A 17,796-nucleotide genomic window follows, 5' to 3' on the forward strand; every position below is an offset into this window, starting at 1 on the left:
GAATGTAACTCTGCCTTGCAACTAATGTAGCCACAGTGACTCCTCTGCGATTTTTGTTATAAAAAGGTTAAGGGACAACTCCAGTCCTGTGCCTGCCTTTCAGTAGGCGCTGAGAATGCCAATTACAATATTACAGCTAAAAAATTGCCGAAGAGTGCTATAAAGGCACTGTAACTACTTCAGTTGAGAGACCACATTGCCATTCACTTGGAACAGCTAAGGTAGAGGTTGGAGATGAGATGGATTCGAATTTTGCTTATCCTGAGGGTTAGGGCATCCCCAATCACAGGCTTTAGGAACAAGCCTTTCCATGTGGGTAGGCACACAAAGAATACCACAAACTAAACAAGACAATGGAAAAACTTCAAAGATTTTAACGCATATCATCACAGCACACATGCGCATGCAAAAACACAGGCAATGTTGGGAAGCTACTCACCACTGCCCTGTCAAGTTCATCGTCACCTCTGTGCGCTGCAAGAAGAAAAAAAAACATTTGAAGTCAGTACTCGGTACATAAAAAGTAACAAATTAACAATGAACAAGATCAGATAATCACTCTAATTTGTACCTTTAAAAGGCATTCAGTCCTGTGTGCCAACTTCCAAATGCTGAATTTACCTGAATGCAAGCTAATACTCTTCCTATTAAAAAAAAAAAAAAGCATCGAAATTGGTAGTGTGGCAGCAACAGCGAGACATTTAACATCATCTGGCGACCACAATATTCTAGGCACTATATTACACCATAGACTGTGACCTGGCCGTGCACCACGAGATCTCGGAGGCCGTGATTACAGCTGACTATTTGGCACCTGCCATTTTGTTTGAACGTAGTGTGTTGTCATACTGCAGGAATAAATCAGTAACAAATAGGCCAACAATGTTAATGAAGACAATGATGAGCAAACACTGTACACGCTTCTGATGGGTGTTGAAAGACATAATAAAATGCATGTTATTTCCGCAGTTGAGTGCTTTTTTTCATTTGGCTTACATTAAAGAAAATGTTTTTTTTTTCTGATTTTCCAAATTTCAGGTGACGGCCTAGAACCAAGGCTAGCCTGGGTTCCAGTAAATATGGCACAACTCTACAGCTTATTTTAGCTGTCCGAGCTGAGATTTTCAATTCCTAACTCTGAAAGCATCAAGTAGAATCAAGTTACAAACACTGCCTGCCATTCTCGAGATGCTCAAAATACAAGCATGTCCTTCCCTGTTTCAGCTGCACAGACTGCATTGCTTGAGAAGGGTACCTCATCAATTCCCAAAAGTCAGTTGCATTGATTACAGCTATCCGAAGCTGCAAATGCTTTAAAATATGGGAAGTTCGAACTATACAAAGATGAATGATATATGATATGAAACAAAACTACAGAAGCCAAATTTTTATATGGACACCCAAAGCCAGGTGCATTCACCTAAAGCTAGCAAAAGCTTTGCGTAACAGTCATGTCAGAACTTGTCATGAATCCAAAAAAGTAATTAAGAAATACCTTGAAAGAACACATGACTAAAATAATCTTATGAGCAAACCATATTGTAATTTTCAAAGTACTCCATATGTTTATTTCATTTTATTTTTCAGTGAACTTCAATGCGCAAACCATGTTACACTGGTAGCATTATACCAGGGAAAATGAAGAGGATTGCATTAAATCTGAACACTCTTCAAAAGAAACACAAAACAGGACAGACTAACAACACTGAAATTTGTGTGAATTATACATAAAATCTCGGTGTGCATTAGTGCAAACATCTGCCTAAAAAGTTTCATATGCAAGGGCAGGTGCGAGGCCAAACACACACAGCACATGCACAACAACAGGTGGATGGACTGCTGTGGCAGAGAGACTGTCTAAGTTATCTACAGCAGTAACATGACCTTGGATTGTGGATCTTGCCATGTCTCTTGATCTCAGAGCTAGGTAATTCATGTAGATTTGTAGCTGCTGTCAAAAGCGACAACAGCAGCACATGAACTATATAACCACCATGGTGAACACAGTAACAAGCATTGGTTACTGGTTATTGGCCATTTTCCATGAATGTTTTTTTTTTAAAACAAATTTGGCCTTTCCGATGCATGTGAAAATGTACAACATATCTAGCTCAAGTCAACCCGATTAACACAAACCAGTTGAATCAAAACATTCCACCTGTTTTTGGCTATACTAAAGCTGTGCCGCCGGCTTGTGCCTGTAGGGTGTGCTGTCTGCGTGACGCAAATTGATCTTGCAATCCACCAAGGATTAAATTGTGGTTTAGTGTCCAGAAGTTGGGCACAATGTCTTATGAGAGACGCCACAGCGGAAGGTTAATTTTGACCACTCTGGTTTCCTTAGGGTGCACCAAAATCACTGAACGAGCGTTTCTGCATTCCGCCCGGGTCCGAATGCGGCCGCCGCGACCGCGATTCGAACCCGCGACCTCGTGCTCAGAAACAATGTCATAGCAACTAATCCATCGTTGCGGATTTTTTTTAATTATTTTTTTTTATCTAGGAAGGAGAACCCTCCCAGAGAGAAGTGGCGGGAGACGGTCGCGCTGCCCCGATTGCAACACAGTTGCCCCACCCCGACCACCCCCCCGCATGCCGGCGCCATCGTCACCACGGTGTCGGCGACGCCTGATTCACGCTCTCGCGGCCCGGATTGTTTGTAAACACGCCTCGCGCGCGATAACAGCCCTATGTGGGATAGGCGGACATGCCTTCTCCAATCTTGGGAGTTTCTTTTTTTTCCCCGCGCTCTTTTTTTTTTTTCTTTATCTTGCCCTTGACAGAGATGTGGGACGGCGCCAGCTATATGTGGTCCCAGTTTCTCGAAAGGTATGCAGGAACAGCGTAACCCTTCCCGTCCCCCCACCCCTCCACATCGCAATAAATAAATAAGCCGCTTCCTCGATAGCACTAAACATGGACAAAGAAGGAATGTGTAAAACAGAACGAACGTCTCCGCGCTTTTCTTTATTTTTTAAAGGCGGGAACATACGTTTCGCAGCGCAATCGCAGGATGAAGCAAAGGAAGAAAAGGAAATGCGCGAAGTTGCGTATGGTGTGTGTATCACACGCGCGCACACGCACGCACACACACACACACACACACACACACACACACACACACACACACACACACACACACGGACGCACGCGCGCGCGAAGGTTCGGCGGTAGCTCCCTTGGATCAACAAGAATTGGGTAGTTGTGAAAGAGGGCATCTTAACTGGCTATCACAATTTTTTGGGTGTGCGTGTGTGTGTGCTGCATACATAATTTCAGCGCGTACGCCACGAAAATCGAACTTGATGGACACTTGATGGACAAGCCGGTTCTGCACGCAAATCTGTACCGTTTCATACCGGCGCGCTGTCTATACACAGCGGGCTACCCAAACATCCTTCCGAAATAAAAATTCCGCTAAGCCGTTTTAGGGCACCACTTCCTATAATCTTTTATTTCTTGATTGAAAAGTGAAGCATGTCAGAGACGTAAGCACCGTACGTATTCAAGAAAGCACGCAGCCAATATGATTCGTGCGCAAACCTATTGATTGAATACGCCCGTGATTATTGAAGAACGGCTGAATGCGCGAAATATATGCGAGGAAGTCACTATAATATGCTTCGCTGCGCTGCAGTTCGCTAGGAGGGCACTTTCGCGCCAAAAATAGCTTCGAATATTTCGTACGCAGAGCCTTTCTTCAGCTGTTCTTCCGCGGCCCAGACGCGCGCGTTGGCGTCGCATTTGCATACACATGGCAAGGAGCCGCTGAAATTGGGCGCTCGGAAATAGACACAAGCGGCTCAGCGTACCAATGAATAGAGACAGCTGGCGCTGAGCGTCACGCGTTTTTTTTTTTTTTTCCAGGACAGATTTGGGTCCGCTAGTACAAAACCCATCAACCCAGTAGCAAAGACGAAAACCGCACACGAGACTCGATGCACAGAACTCCGACATAGCGCCCGGGCAGCCTACCAAACCGCGGCTCTGGTCGCGAAGGCGTTCACCACGAGAAAACGCGGTTTCACGAGGACGGACGGCTTCGGCGCGCGTTCTGACGCGCAACCAAACGACTTGAGCGCGCAGGTGCGCGTCGTCGAGCACCCGCCCGTACTGTGTGTCCTTCGCGAATCTGGAAACCAGCCTCGCGTCGTCACCTTTAAATCAGCGCCCTCGCATTACGACACACACGCACCACCCACAGTAACGACGCAGGGGGAGGATCTGGGACACGAATAGACAGTATTCCTGTCTCAAGGAATGACCGTCCGAAAAAAATTCTAACGGCATCGAATAAAAACAGTACCGCAGTGCGCGCCATCAATGCCACCATTGTTTCCGCGATGAAGTATGGGGGCGGCCTTGCTCGCGTGGAACAGCTACAAAACAAGCGCGGGACGCTGCAGTCCATTGTGTGAGAGCAGCGCGCGACCTATCCAAGGTGAGCACAGACGAGCCGACACGGATGGTCAGAGGCCGGCCTCCGCCGCGGCCGGAAATGCGCCGGAACGCCGCCGACGGTTCCGATACGAAATTTCACAGTTCGTGGCGCCTTGAACAGCGGGCAGCTAGTGTGCCTATGCACTACAGAGTCTGACATGGAAGGCACCCTGTACACGCGCGAGGGTCAAAGAGGGGGAGGGAATGAGGAAAGAGGGGGGAGGGGGAGGCGAGCCGCACGGCGAGACTGAAGTCGATGCGGCCGACCCACACACAGGATCCCGGGGCCCGTGAGGAAAACCGGAAGGTTGAAGTCCCCACAGAGAGGCACATCATGCACGAGTTTGTTGATTACACACATCCGATTATGATCTAGATTAGTAAGCCCGACGCAATGCAGTAAGCTAATTGGTTTGATACAGATAGTGGTACCATTGCACGCACATAAGCCATGCGCGAACACAAGAAACATTGGGGCCGATCTGATGTATAAGGGCCATTTTCCAAATAAAAAAATTCAGTTGAAAGCGCATCGCTGTGTTATGGTCGCAGTATACGATACAATACGCAAACAGGTCTCTCCCTCTGTCTCTCTCATATGTGTGTGTGCGCGTGCGTGCGTGTGTAAGAGAGAGAGGATAATGCCTCCAGAGATCAGAATCAGGCCACTGTAATTTAAACAGCCACCTCTGAACCATGCGGTATACTGCACGCACTGACTGAAGTGACTCGCATTAGAGGCGAGCTCGCGAAGCCATGCAGTTAAGCTGAATGCGTGATGACTGCTCGCGCTGTTCTTTTGGGCAACGAACGCAAAGTGGTGAAACAAATAATTTTTTTTTTTTTTTTTGCGCATTTGGGGCGCTGGAAAATGGTTTGGGGTCCTTTATCCTAGATAGTCCTTACTCTGGACACTCAAATTCCACTGTATTGTAAAATTCGATATCTTCTCAACTTCGATTGACTCGATCCCGACGCCAACATGGCGAAATTAGACATTTTCCACGTGCTCAACAGCAGCCCCTGCGAAACATGACCAACAATGCCTTTCCAATGCCATTGGAAAGCTCCTAATGCAAACTGACGAATCTACAAGCAGCAGCAGGCAGACGTCACAGCTTTACCCTGACCCCAAGCCGCGCGCAAGGACACACCGGAAAACAGCGCCGTGCAGAGAATCCCGACATTTCGGACAAATGAGATCGACCTTGCACGCACTGGTCACGGTCACTCCTCTCGAGTGCAGCGAGACAGGTGCACCAACACAGAATATATATATATCCACTCGAACATGAGACATCGGAAGAAAAAATAAAGAGATGGAATACAGAGCAAGAAAGAGCAAAAAAGCGGAGAGAGGGTCAGCCGTCTCAGGGTCCGCACGACCGACGCTGTCACGGCCCGATTTGCGCGCGTCGCGCCATTGAGCGCGGCGGAAACGCCAATCGGGGGGGGGGGCACCGCACGTTCACCCAGAGAGAAAATAAAACAAGCGAAAACAAACAAAATCAGAGGAGCTAGGGCGGGTATACGGCCACTTCAATCACGCCCACCGCACACAGCGATCGGGCACGCTCCGGCTGCGACGAATTTGCACACTGTCCGCTCTCTGTCCAAACACACGGGTTAAAACGCGCGCGAGGACGTAGTCTTATTCCGCGCGCGCAAGCACACGGACGAGAGCTGGCGCACCCGAGAGCGCAACGCGAGGACAAGAAAAAAAAAAGGAAAGACGGTTCGGTCCGATCAGTCGTAGCAGTGCATTTAAAAAAGGCGCGCGTGCGAGGTATATCCGCGCGCGCGACAGGTGCGAAGCGAAGGCCGGCACGCTGTCTCGCAGTTCCACCCACGCGCACTCACGCGCCGAGTGACACGCGCTCACGCCCGTTGCAGCTGGGTTAATGCGACGGCAGGAAGACGCTGGAAGGGTGACGCACGTTCGACGAGGGAAACCCCGAAGAAGGCGGTTGCCACGCCGCTTCGACGAACATCACCATATACAAGGTCCATCGATCGATAAGTCGGTCGATTGACTGATTGATCAATCTACAACAAACGCCATAGTTGAGGTATCTGGATTGTAATAGTAGGTCAGCTCGTGTCCTTATGCGTGCACTAGACATAAGTTGCGTGCACGAAGAAAGAAATACTACCCGACGCAGCCAGGATTCAAATCCGTGACCCCTTACTCAGCAGCAGAGAGACAGTTATCGCAGCGGCTATACCCAACAAACTGTTCCGTATGAATACACGAAACGAATTTTCCCGTCATATAGTGTCATTCAAGAGACACCGCACGGTGATAGACGTACAGTGATGGTGGCGTTTTAAAGCCCCAAAATTTCAGAGTGGGCTTTGAGAGATGCCGTGGTAGGGACTTCGTGGGTTAAGTACAGTGGCGACACTAGTACGTTAATTCACGCTCTGTTGCGTATATTTGCTCTTACGTTCACTGAAGTCTGAATGCTCGCAAAAACAAAATTTCTTCGCAATATAACCACCACATAGCGTTCATTCACAGCGCTCCCAAGGAGAACCGATGCTGCTCCTTGAGTTCGCTGTCGCTGTGATGTTTGGGTCCGCGATTCGTAAAACTTCTGATAAGTTAAGAGTGTGGCGTTGGCACGTTAACACGCAATGTAGATTGAACGCTAACATCGACGTAGTGTCGAACGCGTCAGCACGTGAGTAGCAGATACCTCTAAAGCTGGCTTCCCCACAACAAGACACCTTATGAGGAGACGCCCCCTTCTCCAAATATTTTACGGTAAACAATATGCTACAATTGGGTGCGTAACCAATGGCGTTACCCTGGTTTCATTGCAGACAACGAAACAAGGTCATTGCCAGCGTGAGTCCTCGATTCTGAGGCGAGCGCAAAATTGACTGCACCATCAGGGCGCCTGGTACCTGTGTGCGCTAGAAGGATCGGTTGTCTCTCGGCGCAAGTTGAATGGTGATAATGACTACATCAGGGTCGAACCGTAGGGCAGTGGTGAGACAAACGAAACGTGCCGTAGAGACAGCAGAAAGCGCGAACACTTGTGAGGTAGGTAGCATAGGCAACTCTGAGGACAGAAGTACAACGATGAATATGTGAATGCATATACGGGGTGCACCAGCTAACTTTAGCCGGAGTTTGAAAGTGAATGTTTGCCGTCGCTTGGAGATACTGAAATTTCTTTTTCATTCCGCCTAATTAGACATTTAGTCTTAATCAACTTCTCAAATATTATAATTAGATTAAAAGTGTCAATGAGCAAATTGTATAACGGCATCAAAAATTCCCGATACAGCTTTCTGTTAATCAATACGTGCTACACAAGTGTTTTTCCAAGAGTGAAAAAAGCCCGCGAATACACGCAAAGTGCCTCGAGCGGCCAGTCGCACGGTAATCTTGCATGCTTTTGCGGACTTATTTCATACTCGCAAAAAAAAACACTTGTGCAACGCCTATTGAGGAACAGAAAGCTGTATCGGAAGTTTTTCATGTCGCTCTACAATTTTTTCATTGACACTTTTCATCTAATTATAATACTTGAGAAGTTGATTGATTAAGACTAATTACCTAATTAGGCGGTATGAAAATATATAGTTTGAGCATCTCCAAGCGACGGCAAACAACATTACCTTTGTTCTGTCCAGCTACGTGGCATTTTTATATTTTTAAACTTTGGCGAAAGTTAGCTGGGACACCCTGTGTATCCAAAGCGATCTAAAGGTTAAAGACTAGCCAACTGGAGCCGGAGGCTAAAACAGGAGGTTAAAGAATGCATCAAAACAACAGGGCGCATAATGTTTCGAAAGGTTGTCAGGTGATGATTGCCCAAACAATATTTTTTTTTTCCCTGCCACGAAAATTCTGAGCCTCGTCGTGTAACAAAGAAGCTGTGAGGGGATATTACTGACAAACAGTTTCTTGGTAGCACTGTTTTGACCGAGCGCTCATGCTTGGAGCTTCTCCCTCTGAACACCAAGGGAAGAATAACGAAGCAATCTACACCATGACGACACCAATCAAAAGGCCCTGAGAACACGTTTAGGTAAACGCGTACGCTGCCAGCTCCACTTAACCCTGAAAACCCGTTCCTTGCTAGGGTACAGGCTCTAGGCTGATATGGTGCATACGAATGAAAAATTACAAGCGCCAGTAATTGAATAAATGAAGTCAGTATAACGCACAGAGTAGCATTACAATACTATAGTATGCGAGGCGTGACAGAGACCGCCAAATTTTCTACGTGGATTCCCCCACGTACACATGGGCACTCGGAAAAGAGCCGCAGCGACTTGGGGTCGAGCCCGCGGCGAGCACAGGAACGGGCGCACATTCACAGGAATTAAATCCGCCCCTCTCGAAACTAGGTCAGTATACGTCAGCGATTCCTGCGACATTTAAACTAATTTACTGCAACGAAGGTTATCTCCCTCCCACAACCACCCCTCTCCCCATTTGTGCAAAACTCCTGCAATTCTGTGCAAGACTCCCCGAACTGTGTGCAGCACGCAGCAACAACGACGGAACTGACACCGCGGCGTACGCGACGGACGGACGGACAAAGCGAACCCTACTTTTGATCCAACTGCTGTCGCAGTAAAAGAAGAAAAGGAAAGCGAATGAAGACACTGGAAATCCGGTGTGCTATGAATAGTCTTGGCTAACCGCGAAAAGCGCGGCCAAAGGAACCCACCTTTTACGCAACTAGCGCTGTGTTTCTTTTTTGTTTTGTTTCGTTTTTCGTTAGATGAACCCGCAGACTACCTGGCGCAATATTCCTCGACCGGTAATTATCACCTGCATTTTAGCAGCTAGCTCGCAGACGCCATTTTTTTTTAACTCACTTGGCTGCTGGCAGAGCATCGCGAATACGTATATACAACCCGCGCAAGCATAAAATTTAGCAAATACACGCCCTTACTACTCCCGGATGGATCTGTGCCTTTCGCGAGCGGCGTCGCAGCGCGCTGACGAACTATTATACACTCGGAGACGGAACCCGTATATGTGTGTGTGTGAATAGGCGAGTCAAGGCCTCGCCGTATACGCCTGAACGCGTCCGTGCATGAAGAGTCGGCTGAAAGCAGCGCTATATATAAGGTAAACCGGCCTTGACGCAATCGAAATCGGCCGTACAGCAAGAAACAAGAAGCATCGCTAGCTCTCGTCAGGCCCAAGCTCGGGCGCGCAAGGATGTAAGTACTTTACGAACGGCGGCATAGAGAAATACGGCTATATACAAGGCGCGCGCGTGCAATTCCCGTCGCCTATAGTGGAAGTTTTATTGCGAGAGAACTCGCGCACGCTTGCGTGTACCATCTTCGATGCGACGCAGACACGAGTAGCGAAGGCGTGCAACGCGCCGCAGTGCCTAAACTTCCGACAAGCTGCACGAAAACAAAAGGCAGCCAGCGGAATACGAACGGCGATCCCTGCACAATCTACAGGCTCGTTTCATACTAACGATCGCTGGCGAGTTCGAGTGGCTTACGATATCGACAGAACGTTATATTACGACTTGCCTGCGGACGTTCACGTATACCGCCTAACCGTACATAGTTGTCCACCTATGGCTGTTCATAGAGCGCCCGTTAAGCAGAGATAGCTACAGCTCGCAACTGTCTATAGCTGCGCGTTGTAGCGCGGAATATATCCATGCGCGAGCCTCAACAAGAAGTGCTCCGTGCTCCGAAGTAAAAACAACAGTTAGAAAAGAAAAGAAACCGCGCAAGTTAGACCTCAGCTCTCCAGGTTACTATCACAACCAGCGAAGAGGCATTACGAAGGTCCACCCTCCACACCAAGCATGTTCATATTATATGCTTTCATCGCCGTCGGCTCATAAAGCAACAAGCTTTCCGGACGAATGCCATCTGCAGCTTCCTGACGAGCAGATTTCGCGCGTCCATTTCCTCCCATATTTCCGTATCGTGTGGTTTCTAGCTCCGCTTCAACATCAGGACAGAAGTGTACGCGACCTGCGGGGGCTGCCCGTGTGCACAAGCACGCTCACGAGTAAGCGTGCGTGCGTGCGTCTCCGCACAAGCAGCCCGGGAAGCCGCCCACGTACTATACGTGCACCGAGGAGGAGTGCCGCGAGCGCGCTTTCAAACAGGAGGCGGAGGAGGAAGAATAAAGAACGCTCGACCTGCAAAAAAAGCCCACGCCTCGATCCGTGTAGCCGCCCCACCAGCAGCAGCGGTGGCTGCTGCTGCTTCCGCGCATAGAGGAGGGTCGCTGGCGCCACCGCACTTTGTCGTGTGTGCATGGCCCCCATATACTGAACGTACGCGCTGGCGCCATGTGATTTCGCTTCTAGCATAGCCGAATCAAAAGAGGCAGGTCCGGAAACAACAACAGAAGTTGTTTCCACAAACACACACACACACACACACACACACACACACACACACACACACACACACAACGCACACACACGCACACACACGCACACACACGCACACACACACACCGCGAATTGCGCGCAGAAACTCGCGTGCGACGAACTGCTGCTTCGCCACAATGAAGCCAAGACTGTGTGTGAAATCATTTCGTCCGGGATGGAAGGACATCAAATCGTAACGGCTCTTTCGGCCGCCAACTAGTCGTCGCAAACATCCGAGATGACTGCCTATCGGTTCCGTGCTGTCCATATCCAAGCAGCAACTGTTTATGAGCCCTGTCTTCTATCATTCTGACTATAACCCGCAATGGCAAAATCGACGGACTGTATAAACAATGGTCAGCAACATCCAATCAGCGAAAATGTAATTGCTAAGCGCTGGCAGCAATTGCCATGGGCCATTGCATTCGTTTAAAATACTTTCGAGGTTAATCCGTCCGCTGCACTTTATTCGGCACATCTTTCTCGGTGTCACCCTATGCGCCGTACGTAAGACCAGCAGCAAATACGCAACACGTACGATATACCGACGACACAAAACTGCATCGGGTCATTAGCTATACAAAACAGAGCATACAGAAAAACGCAGCATCACGTAAATGTGGTGCTGAAAAACCGCCGTGTGCCAGTGTTCTCGCCCCTAGCCGTCGGATTATAAGCCTTCGCGGTCATTACAAACTGACGTAAAGACCCCGTTTGCGAACGGTTCCCATTCGGTCGCGGCATTTCTCTCCGAGCCATTGTTCAAGCCCCTGCCAACGATGAAACGCGACGCCAACTCGTTAAGTGCTCTCGCGCGCGCGCGTGTGTGTACGCAAATGTATCGCGCTCGGCATCGTTCTCCCTCAATGGCTGGCTCAGTGCCAGCTGCATGTCATCGCTTTTGCTACGCCTACGCACTTCTTCCCCCCTGCTCGGGCAGCGAACCATCGGGGTCCCGGAACACAAAGTTCGCCACACATAAAAACGTGGTCAACAAAAGAAAAAAAAAAACGAAATAAAGAAAGCTGAGGGAAGCTGACCCTTCACCGTTTCGCATCTCCGGTCCTCGGGAGACAACGTCCCACGGAAATGCGTTTCAGTTCCTATACAAAGCGGCGCGCGACGTGCATTCGGCCCTTTATAGCGTCGACTGGAGGGAGATGAGATGTGCTGCGCGCGGAGCGCAAGCACGAAAGATGGACGGCCGATGGCTGCCCTCACTTCACTAAGTGAACGCAACGCTACGGACGGGAACGTACGGCTCTTGTTTGCACGCACCTACCCCTCCCCACCCCCCTTCGGGTCAACGAATAAAGGCGCCAACATCACGAATATGCGCCATCACTGAGCCCACCCTCCCCTCCACACTCTTAGATATTAGGCTCGCACAACCGTTAACGCCCACATAGTATAGCTAAGTCATCGCGATGGCTCCCAAGCGTTAACACACGGGCCCCTTTATTAAGGATGTAGCCACCACACTAACGAAACGGGGCGGAGTGCAAATACATCCCTGCACCGGGATTCCCGGAGCGTGTTAACAGCCGATTACACAAGCACGCTGTGGATCCCTCGGAGACAATAGATGATGGCTACATTATCGTACGTCTGTGCTATCCGCAGTAAGCGTAGCGCAGCTTTCTGTAGTTTAACGTCTTGCGTAGCACATCGCTGCGACAGGTACTATGTACGCAACGATACCAATTTTAACCTCCGGACCTTCCGGCTGCGGCATGGGACAGCTGATGAGTATAATCGCATAGCCACCATGGTACCCGTTCACTCCTGAATTTGTTATCAGCAGTACCCGTGGTTTCCCACGTTTCCGTTACAACGCCAATAGGTCAACTGTCGGGTTTCGGTATCTATTTGAATCCATCTGTCGGGTATATCGCGGCGGACGCGAGGCGTCTTGCAAACGCAGATTTCATTACAAACGGTGGACACGAACCACACGACATGCGCGTTCCACCTTAAGAAATTGCTTATCAAGCGACACCGATCAAGCGCTCTTTCTTGACCGTAACATTCAGACTGATGTAATCTTTGTATAGACTTTGCGAAAGCTTTTGATGAAGTTCCTCAGCGCCGTCTTTTACTAAAACTTTCACAACTGAACCTACATCTTAGCATTATTCAATGGATTGAACAGCTTCTAACTAATCGTACTCAGACAGTCTTTGTTAATGGTCGCCTGTCTGACACTCTCCCAGTCACATCACGCGTTCCGCAAGGAACTGTACACGGTGCTCTTCTATTCCTAACATTAACGATTTACCCGAGCATGATTCCTGCAGTATTCGAATGTTCGCTAACGACTGCGTCATTTACCACACCATCAGTAACTTCCATCATCAATTTAGTCTCCAAGAAAATGCTAACGTGCTTAACTTGTGTAACATATGGCTATAATGTTACTCAATTTTACTAAATGCAAACTCGTGTCCTCCTCTCGTCGCCACAGTCCGCATCGGTTGCAATATTCTATCATTAACACCTCAATTGAATTAATACCATCTTACAAATATCTAGGAATAACTGTCTTACGATTTCTCGTGGCGTACTCATGTTGGTAATATTTTGGCATCGAATAAAACGTTGGGTTTTCTAAAGCGCCATCACCGTCTTGCAAGTCTCGTCCTTTATCATAAATACTTTAATTCTTCTCTCGATCGGCCTTCTTATATGACAGCCGCAGCACGCATATCTCCCCGCCATCCACTTCGGGTTACCCGCCCCATCAATGCTTACTACTACTTTCACTGCCCAGTTTTTTTTTTTTCGAGCAGCTAGACTGGAACGGCCTGCCCCGGGAAATCGTCACCATCGCTTCATCACCTACTTTTGAAGACCGTGTTAGAGATAAAATCGCACCCATTATGTAATGCCAACACCCCCCCCCCCCCGTTCGCCCGCCCCCCAAAAAGGGGGAGGAGTTCATTAAGGAATAAAACTTAACTGATCATCACAGGTTTGACGAGACGTTACGACAGGTTCCCGCCGGTGCTTTTTTAGCGCCTGAAAAACGGTATAGACCAGCACATTTTTAAAACACATACGTTATCCACCTTTCTGAGAAAAAATAACTCAGGACAGCGTTAACACGTGGGAGTTACGCCACCCACGATGATGCCACAATAAGACGAAGCCCACTTTTGAAGCGTCACAATACGGCGGTCGCACGTCAAGTAATAAGGGAGTGCGAAGAACCAGCGCATGAGCACACTGATCCCCCCCTAGCTCCCCCCTCCCCCAGTAAGGCATTTGTTTCGCCTCCACATCATCGCTTCTGTTCGCACTCCCGCCAGCGCACTCTGCCTGTGCGCACAGTTCTTTCATCACCGAAAGCGTGGGAAAGCACGAGGCGCCAAGCTTCCCGTTATCACGTGCCTGAGAGGCGCACGCCGCGCAACGTGCTTTACCAGGCGCTAATAACATTTCACACGCGCGGAGTCGATATCGCGCATGCGTACACGCTAAAGTGACCACACGCTGACCTTCCACGCGCAGACAGTAGAACGCAAGCCGACGACGACGACGTTGATGATGATCTTGACCCCTCGGACGCGGCTTTGATCCCGGCGGCACAGAAACCAGCAAACAAAGAGCGCAAGATGACCCTGCGCGAATGTGTAGTACAATACACGGCGCGTTCGAGGCGGCCGGCAAATCCGCAAGGAGGCAGACATGGCCTCCTGACCGCCCGATGATGGGCCCGGAAGCCGCGCTCGTTCCAGAGAGAGATTCGACCACGGCAGCGTCATCACCCTCGGCCAACCCGTAATCTGCTCCGCCGATCGGAGGAGGGGAGACGCCGGGGGAGGTTGAAGCGTATCATGCACGCCACAGCTATACGCACGAGCACCGATTGCCGGCAACAGCGCGAAGGCGCGCATTTGGGCGGCACCCTTCTCTCCCAGGACGACGAGCCGAACTTAGCGTAGCAATGCGATCCAGGAATGAGCGCCGAACAAAGAAAAAAGCGGAGAGAAAAGGAAACAAACGAACGGACGAAGGAAGCAACCCGTTCCGCGGCCTCACTATGGCCGCAACGAAGAACCACGCACCCACTGCCAGCGCGACCCGTCGGAGCGAGAGCGTTCTCGCGCGCCGACGCGCAGCAAACGGAGATAGTATCGTGGATATTCGAGCGCTAAACGCGCGCTGCACAACGCAGGCACGCACACACAGCGCGAATAATAAAGGGCGCTCCGTCGTCGCTTCTTCCCTTTCCGAAACGTGTAATCACGCGTGTGTGTGTATATATATATATATATATATATATATATATATATATATATATATATATATATACACGCGCGCGAGCGGGCGTTACACGAGGGGCTTCGACGCGCCGTGAGCGCGGACCGAAAAAGCCGGTCACAGAGGCGGAGCAACCAACAGAATGCGGGCTATAGATGTGAGCGCGGATTCGCTGCGGCTGAAATGCACACGCTGGTGACCGGGCATACGGCCAAGTGCGCGAGACCAATGCACTGAAGTGTGCACAGGACACACACCGTGCGTCTCCAGCCGAAAGGCAGGTGAGATCGCGTTAGCTGGGCGGGCATTGGAGGCCTGCACAAGCCGCGAAAACGGCGATAGCTGGCCGACGACAACCGCGGCGACACGAGCCGCGGTGCAGCCGCTCGTTTATTGCATCGGCAACCCGTCTTCCGGGCCCTGCCGCACGCGAAGCCACTCAGTGACGCGCGTTAACGCTGAACACGCTCGCTCTAGAAGCAGCGCGGCGAGCGACCCAACGCAGTCGGGTCAACGCGGTCGCGAATGATCCGCACCGACCCCGCTTCCAACTCGACGCCGGCGTTCGCGCGCACGGCAAGAGAAAATCCACGTGACCCCGGCAGCGTCAACGAAACGCCGCCGATGATATGAATCCCGTCTCTGCGCCAGCGGCGCACCTTGCCGCATGACCAATGCGCCGTCTAATATAGGGAGCCCTTCCTCACCCCACTGTTACAGCGGGGGCGCGGGGACCTGGTTGTCCCGAGAGATGCGAAGACGAAACGCGTCTCCTCGGCGCCAGCCGGCTGAGTCAGTCAGGCCCTCGGGGCGCGCGTGCACAGAATGGTGCTGCCCCGCGAATGAGCAGCGTCTTCTTTCCCTTCGTATAACGGCGGGCGCCGGAGCTGCCCACGTGGTCGTTCGAAGCCGCCCAGAGGCACGCCGCGTGCCTGCCTGACAGCGTATTATACACGCCGTCGTTACGCCGAGAATGCGCGGTGATTGCCTACCGACACGCAGGCGAAGCAACAGCGACCCCGGGGTTAACAATACGGGGCGCCGAGATTTACGTCCAGGAGCAGCGTGGCTGCACTTGCGGAGGTGCCGTGCGCAGCTAGGACAAAAGGCGTGGCGATATACAACGGCGAAACAAACTTTTGTGCAGTGAAGAATAAAACAGAACCAAGGGAACGCCGTCGTTCCCAAGAGCAGTCGGAGGTAGCCAGCGAGGATGCATTCGTGCTTGAAGAATGGTGCACAAATAAGTTATTTACTACCATTAGAAAGAAGTACAACAAGGAAGAGACATTTGAAAAGGGTATTCATAAACATCGGGTAATACCGGTTACTCAGGCGTGAGAAATAATGGGGTTCATGGGAGACACATCGCGCGTATTTCGCCACCATATTCTCTATGCGCTCACGCTTAGTAACAGCCAAGGCGCTGCAGAAGGCGCCAGGCAGCCAAACGCGCATGTCCGTATACGTCGCGTGTTCCTCTGCGTCAAAAGCCTAGTCTCGATCAATGTCTCGGGGCGCAGCCGCGGGCGCTTTGGTTCTGCACAACGGTTATGCGAACGCGCGAGAAACTACGACAAAGGACACGCAGCGCCTGTCTGCGTATCGCCGCGTTTTTCTCGGTAATATTTTACACGAGCTGGTTCAGCCGTAATTTTAGAGCGTCAGAGAGCCTGCCCCGTACACAACCTGCCACTCCAGTTCCAAATCGTTGGAGATCGAAGCGCATGGACAGGTCTATGCGCTCAGTTTTACAGTGATCCGTTGAGAAATACAATGTTTAATTGTAACATCCCTGCTATGTAAATATCACATCACAATGGTGCTTTTAAAACCATGCAGAGCGCAGGCAAAAAGAAAAGAAAACGCAGGTGACTACGCCGATGCTTCCCTGCTACCTTGGACAACAATCATTAAGTTTTAAAACGTTACTAATACCGGCTTTTGAGAAAATTAACGGATAACGACCTATTCTTGAACGCGCATGTTCCGAATGTTTCATCGGCTAACAAAACATTACCATGTCTAAAACGTCTCCTTCGCATCGCTCCCTTGTATGAAGAACTGTTAGCCTACAAACTACTATAGTAAGAAGGAAACTTGAATACGCATATTCCATCTGGGATCAGCATCAAGCATATTTCGCCAAAGCCCTCGATGCAGTTCAATATAGCACCACCAAATACATTCATTCCTCATACTCTTACGACGTCAGCATATCACACTTGAAAAAACTCAGTGCCCTCCCACTCTGAAAAAGGAGCACCAGCGAAGCTGCGTATGTAGGCCCCTTAATGGTGAACTGCACCTCCTCCGCGGCTCGGCCCGGTATTAGACTACCTTCGGGATCGGCCCACGTGCGGGGAGTGCTTAACGCCTGCTTTACCTCCGCCGCGGGTCGGCCCGATATTGCACTACCTTCGGGATCGGACCACGTATGAGAAATTGGTCTACGCGCGGACGCGATCCGCCAGATCCCAGCCATACACAGCTTCGCTGCAAGAGGGATCTTCCTTATAGCTTCTAGCCCTTCTTTGCCGCACCGCTACCCTCTTGCTCTACTACAAGTTCTACTATTCGACGCGTAATCACCCGCCATACACAGTCCTTCCATCACGCCGGTCACAACGCATTGGCCATCCCCTGCAGGTAGCACAAAACCACACTTACGCACAAATACATTTTCAGCCTCGTTTTTCTACAGAACATC

General features: G+C 50.2%; 1 protein-coding gene across 7 annotated transcripts in view; it reads right to left on the reverse strand.

The window, feature by feature from the left end:
* Positions 1-17,796, reverse strand: part of chb (chromosome bows) — a 217,347-nt gene that overhangs the window by 83,401 nt on the left and 116,150 nt on the right. For all 7 annotated transcript variants that reach the window (XR_011894844.1, XM_050179158.2, XM_050179159.2 and 4 more), the window contains one exon: positions 440-474. Coding sequence is in view for 6 of the 7 variants with exons in the window: in XM_050179158.2 (XP_050035115.1) it covers positions 440-474 (35 nt within the window). In the remaining variant the exon portion in view is untranslated. The remainder of the gene's footprint in view (positions 1-439; positions 475-17,796) is intronic.

Source organism: Dermacentor andersoni, chromosome 5 (assembly GCF_023375885.2).
Source record: "Dermacentor andersoni chromosome 5, qqDerAnde1_hic_scaffold, whole genome shotgun sequence".
In the NCBI taxonomy this organism is placed as follows: domain Eukaryota; kingdom Metazoa; phylum Arthropoda; class Arachnida; order Ixodida; family Ixodidae; genus Dermacentor; species Dermacentor andersoni.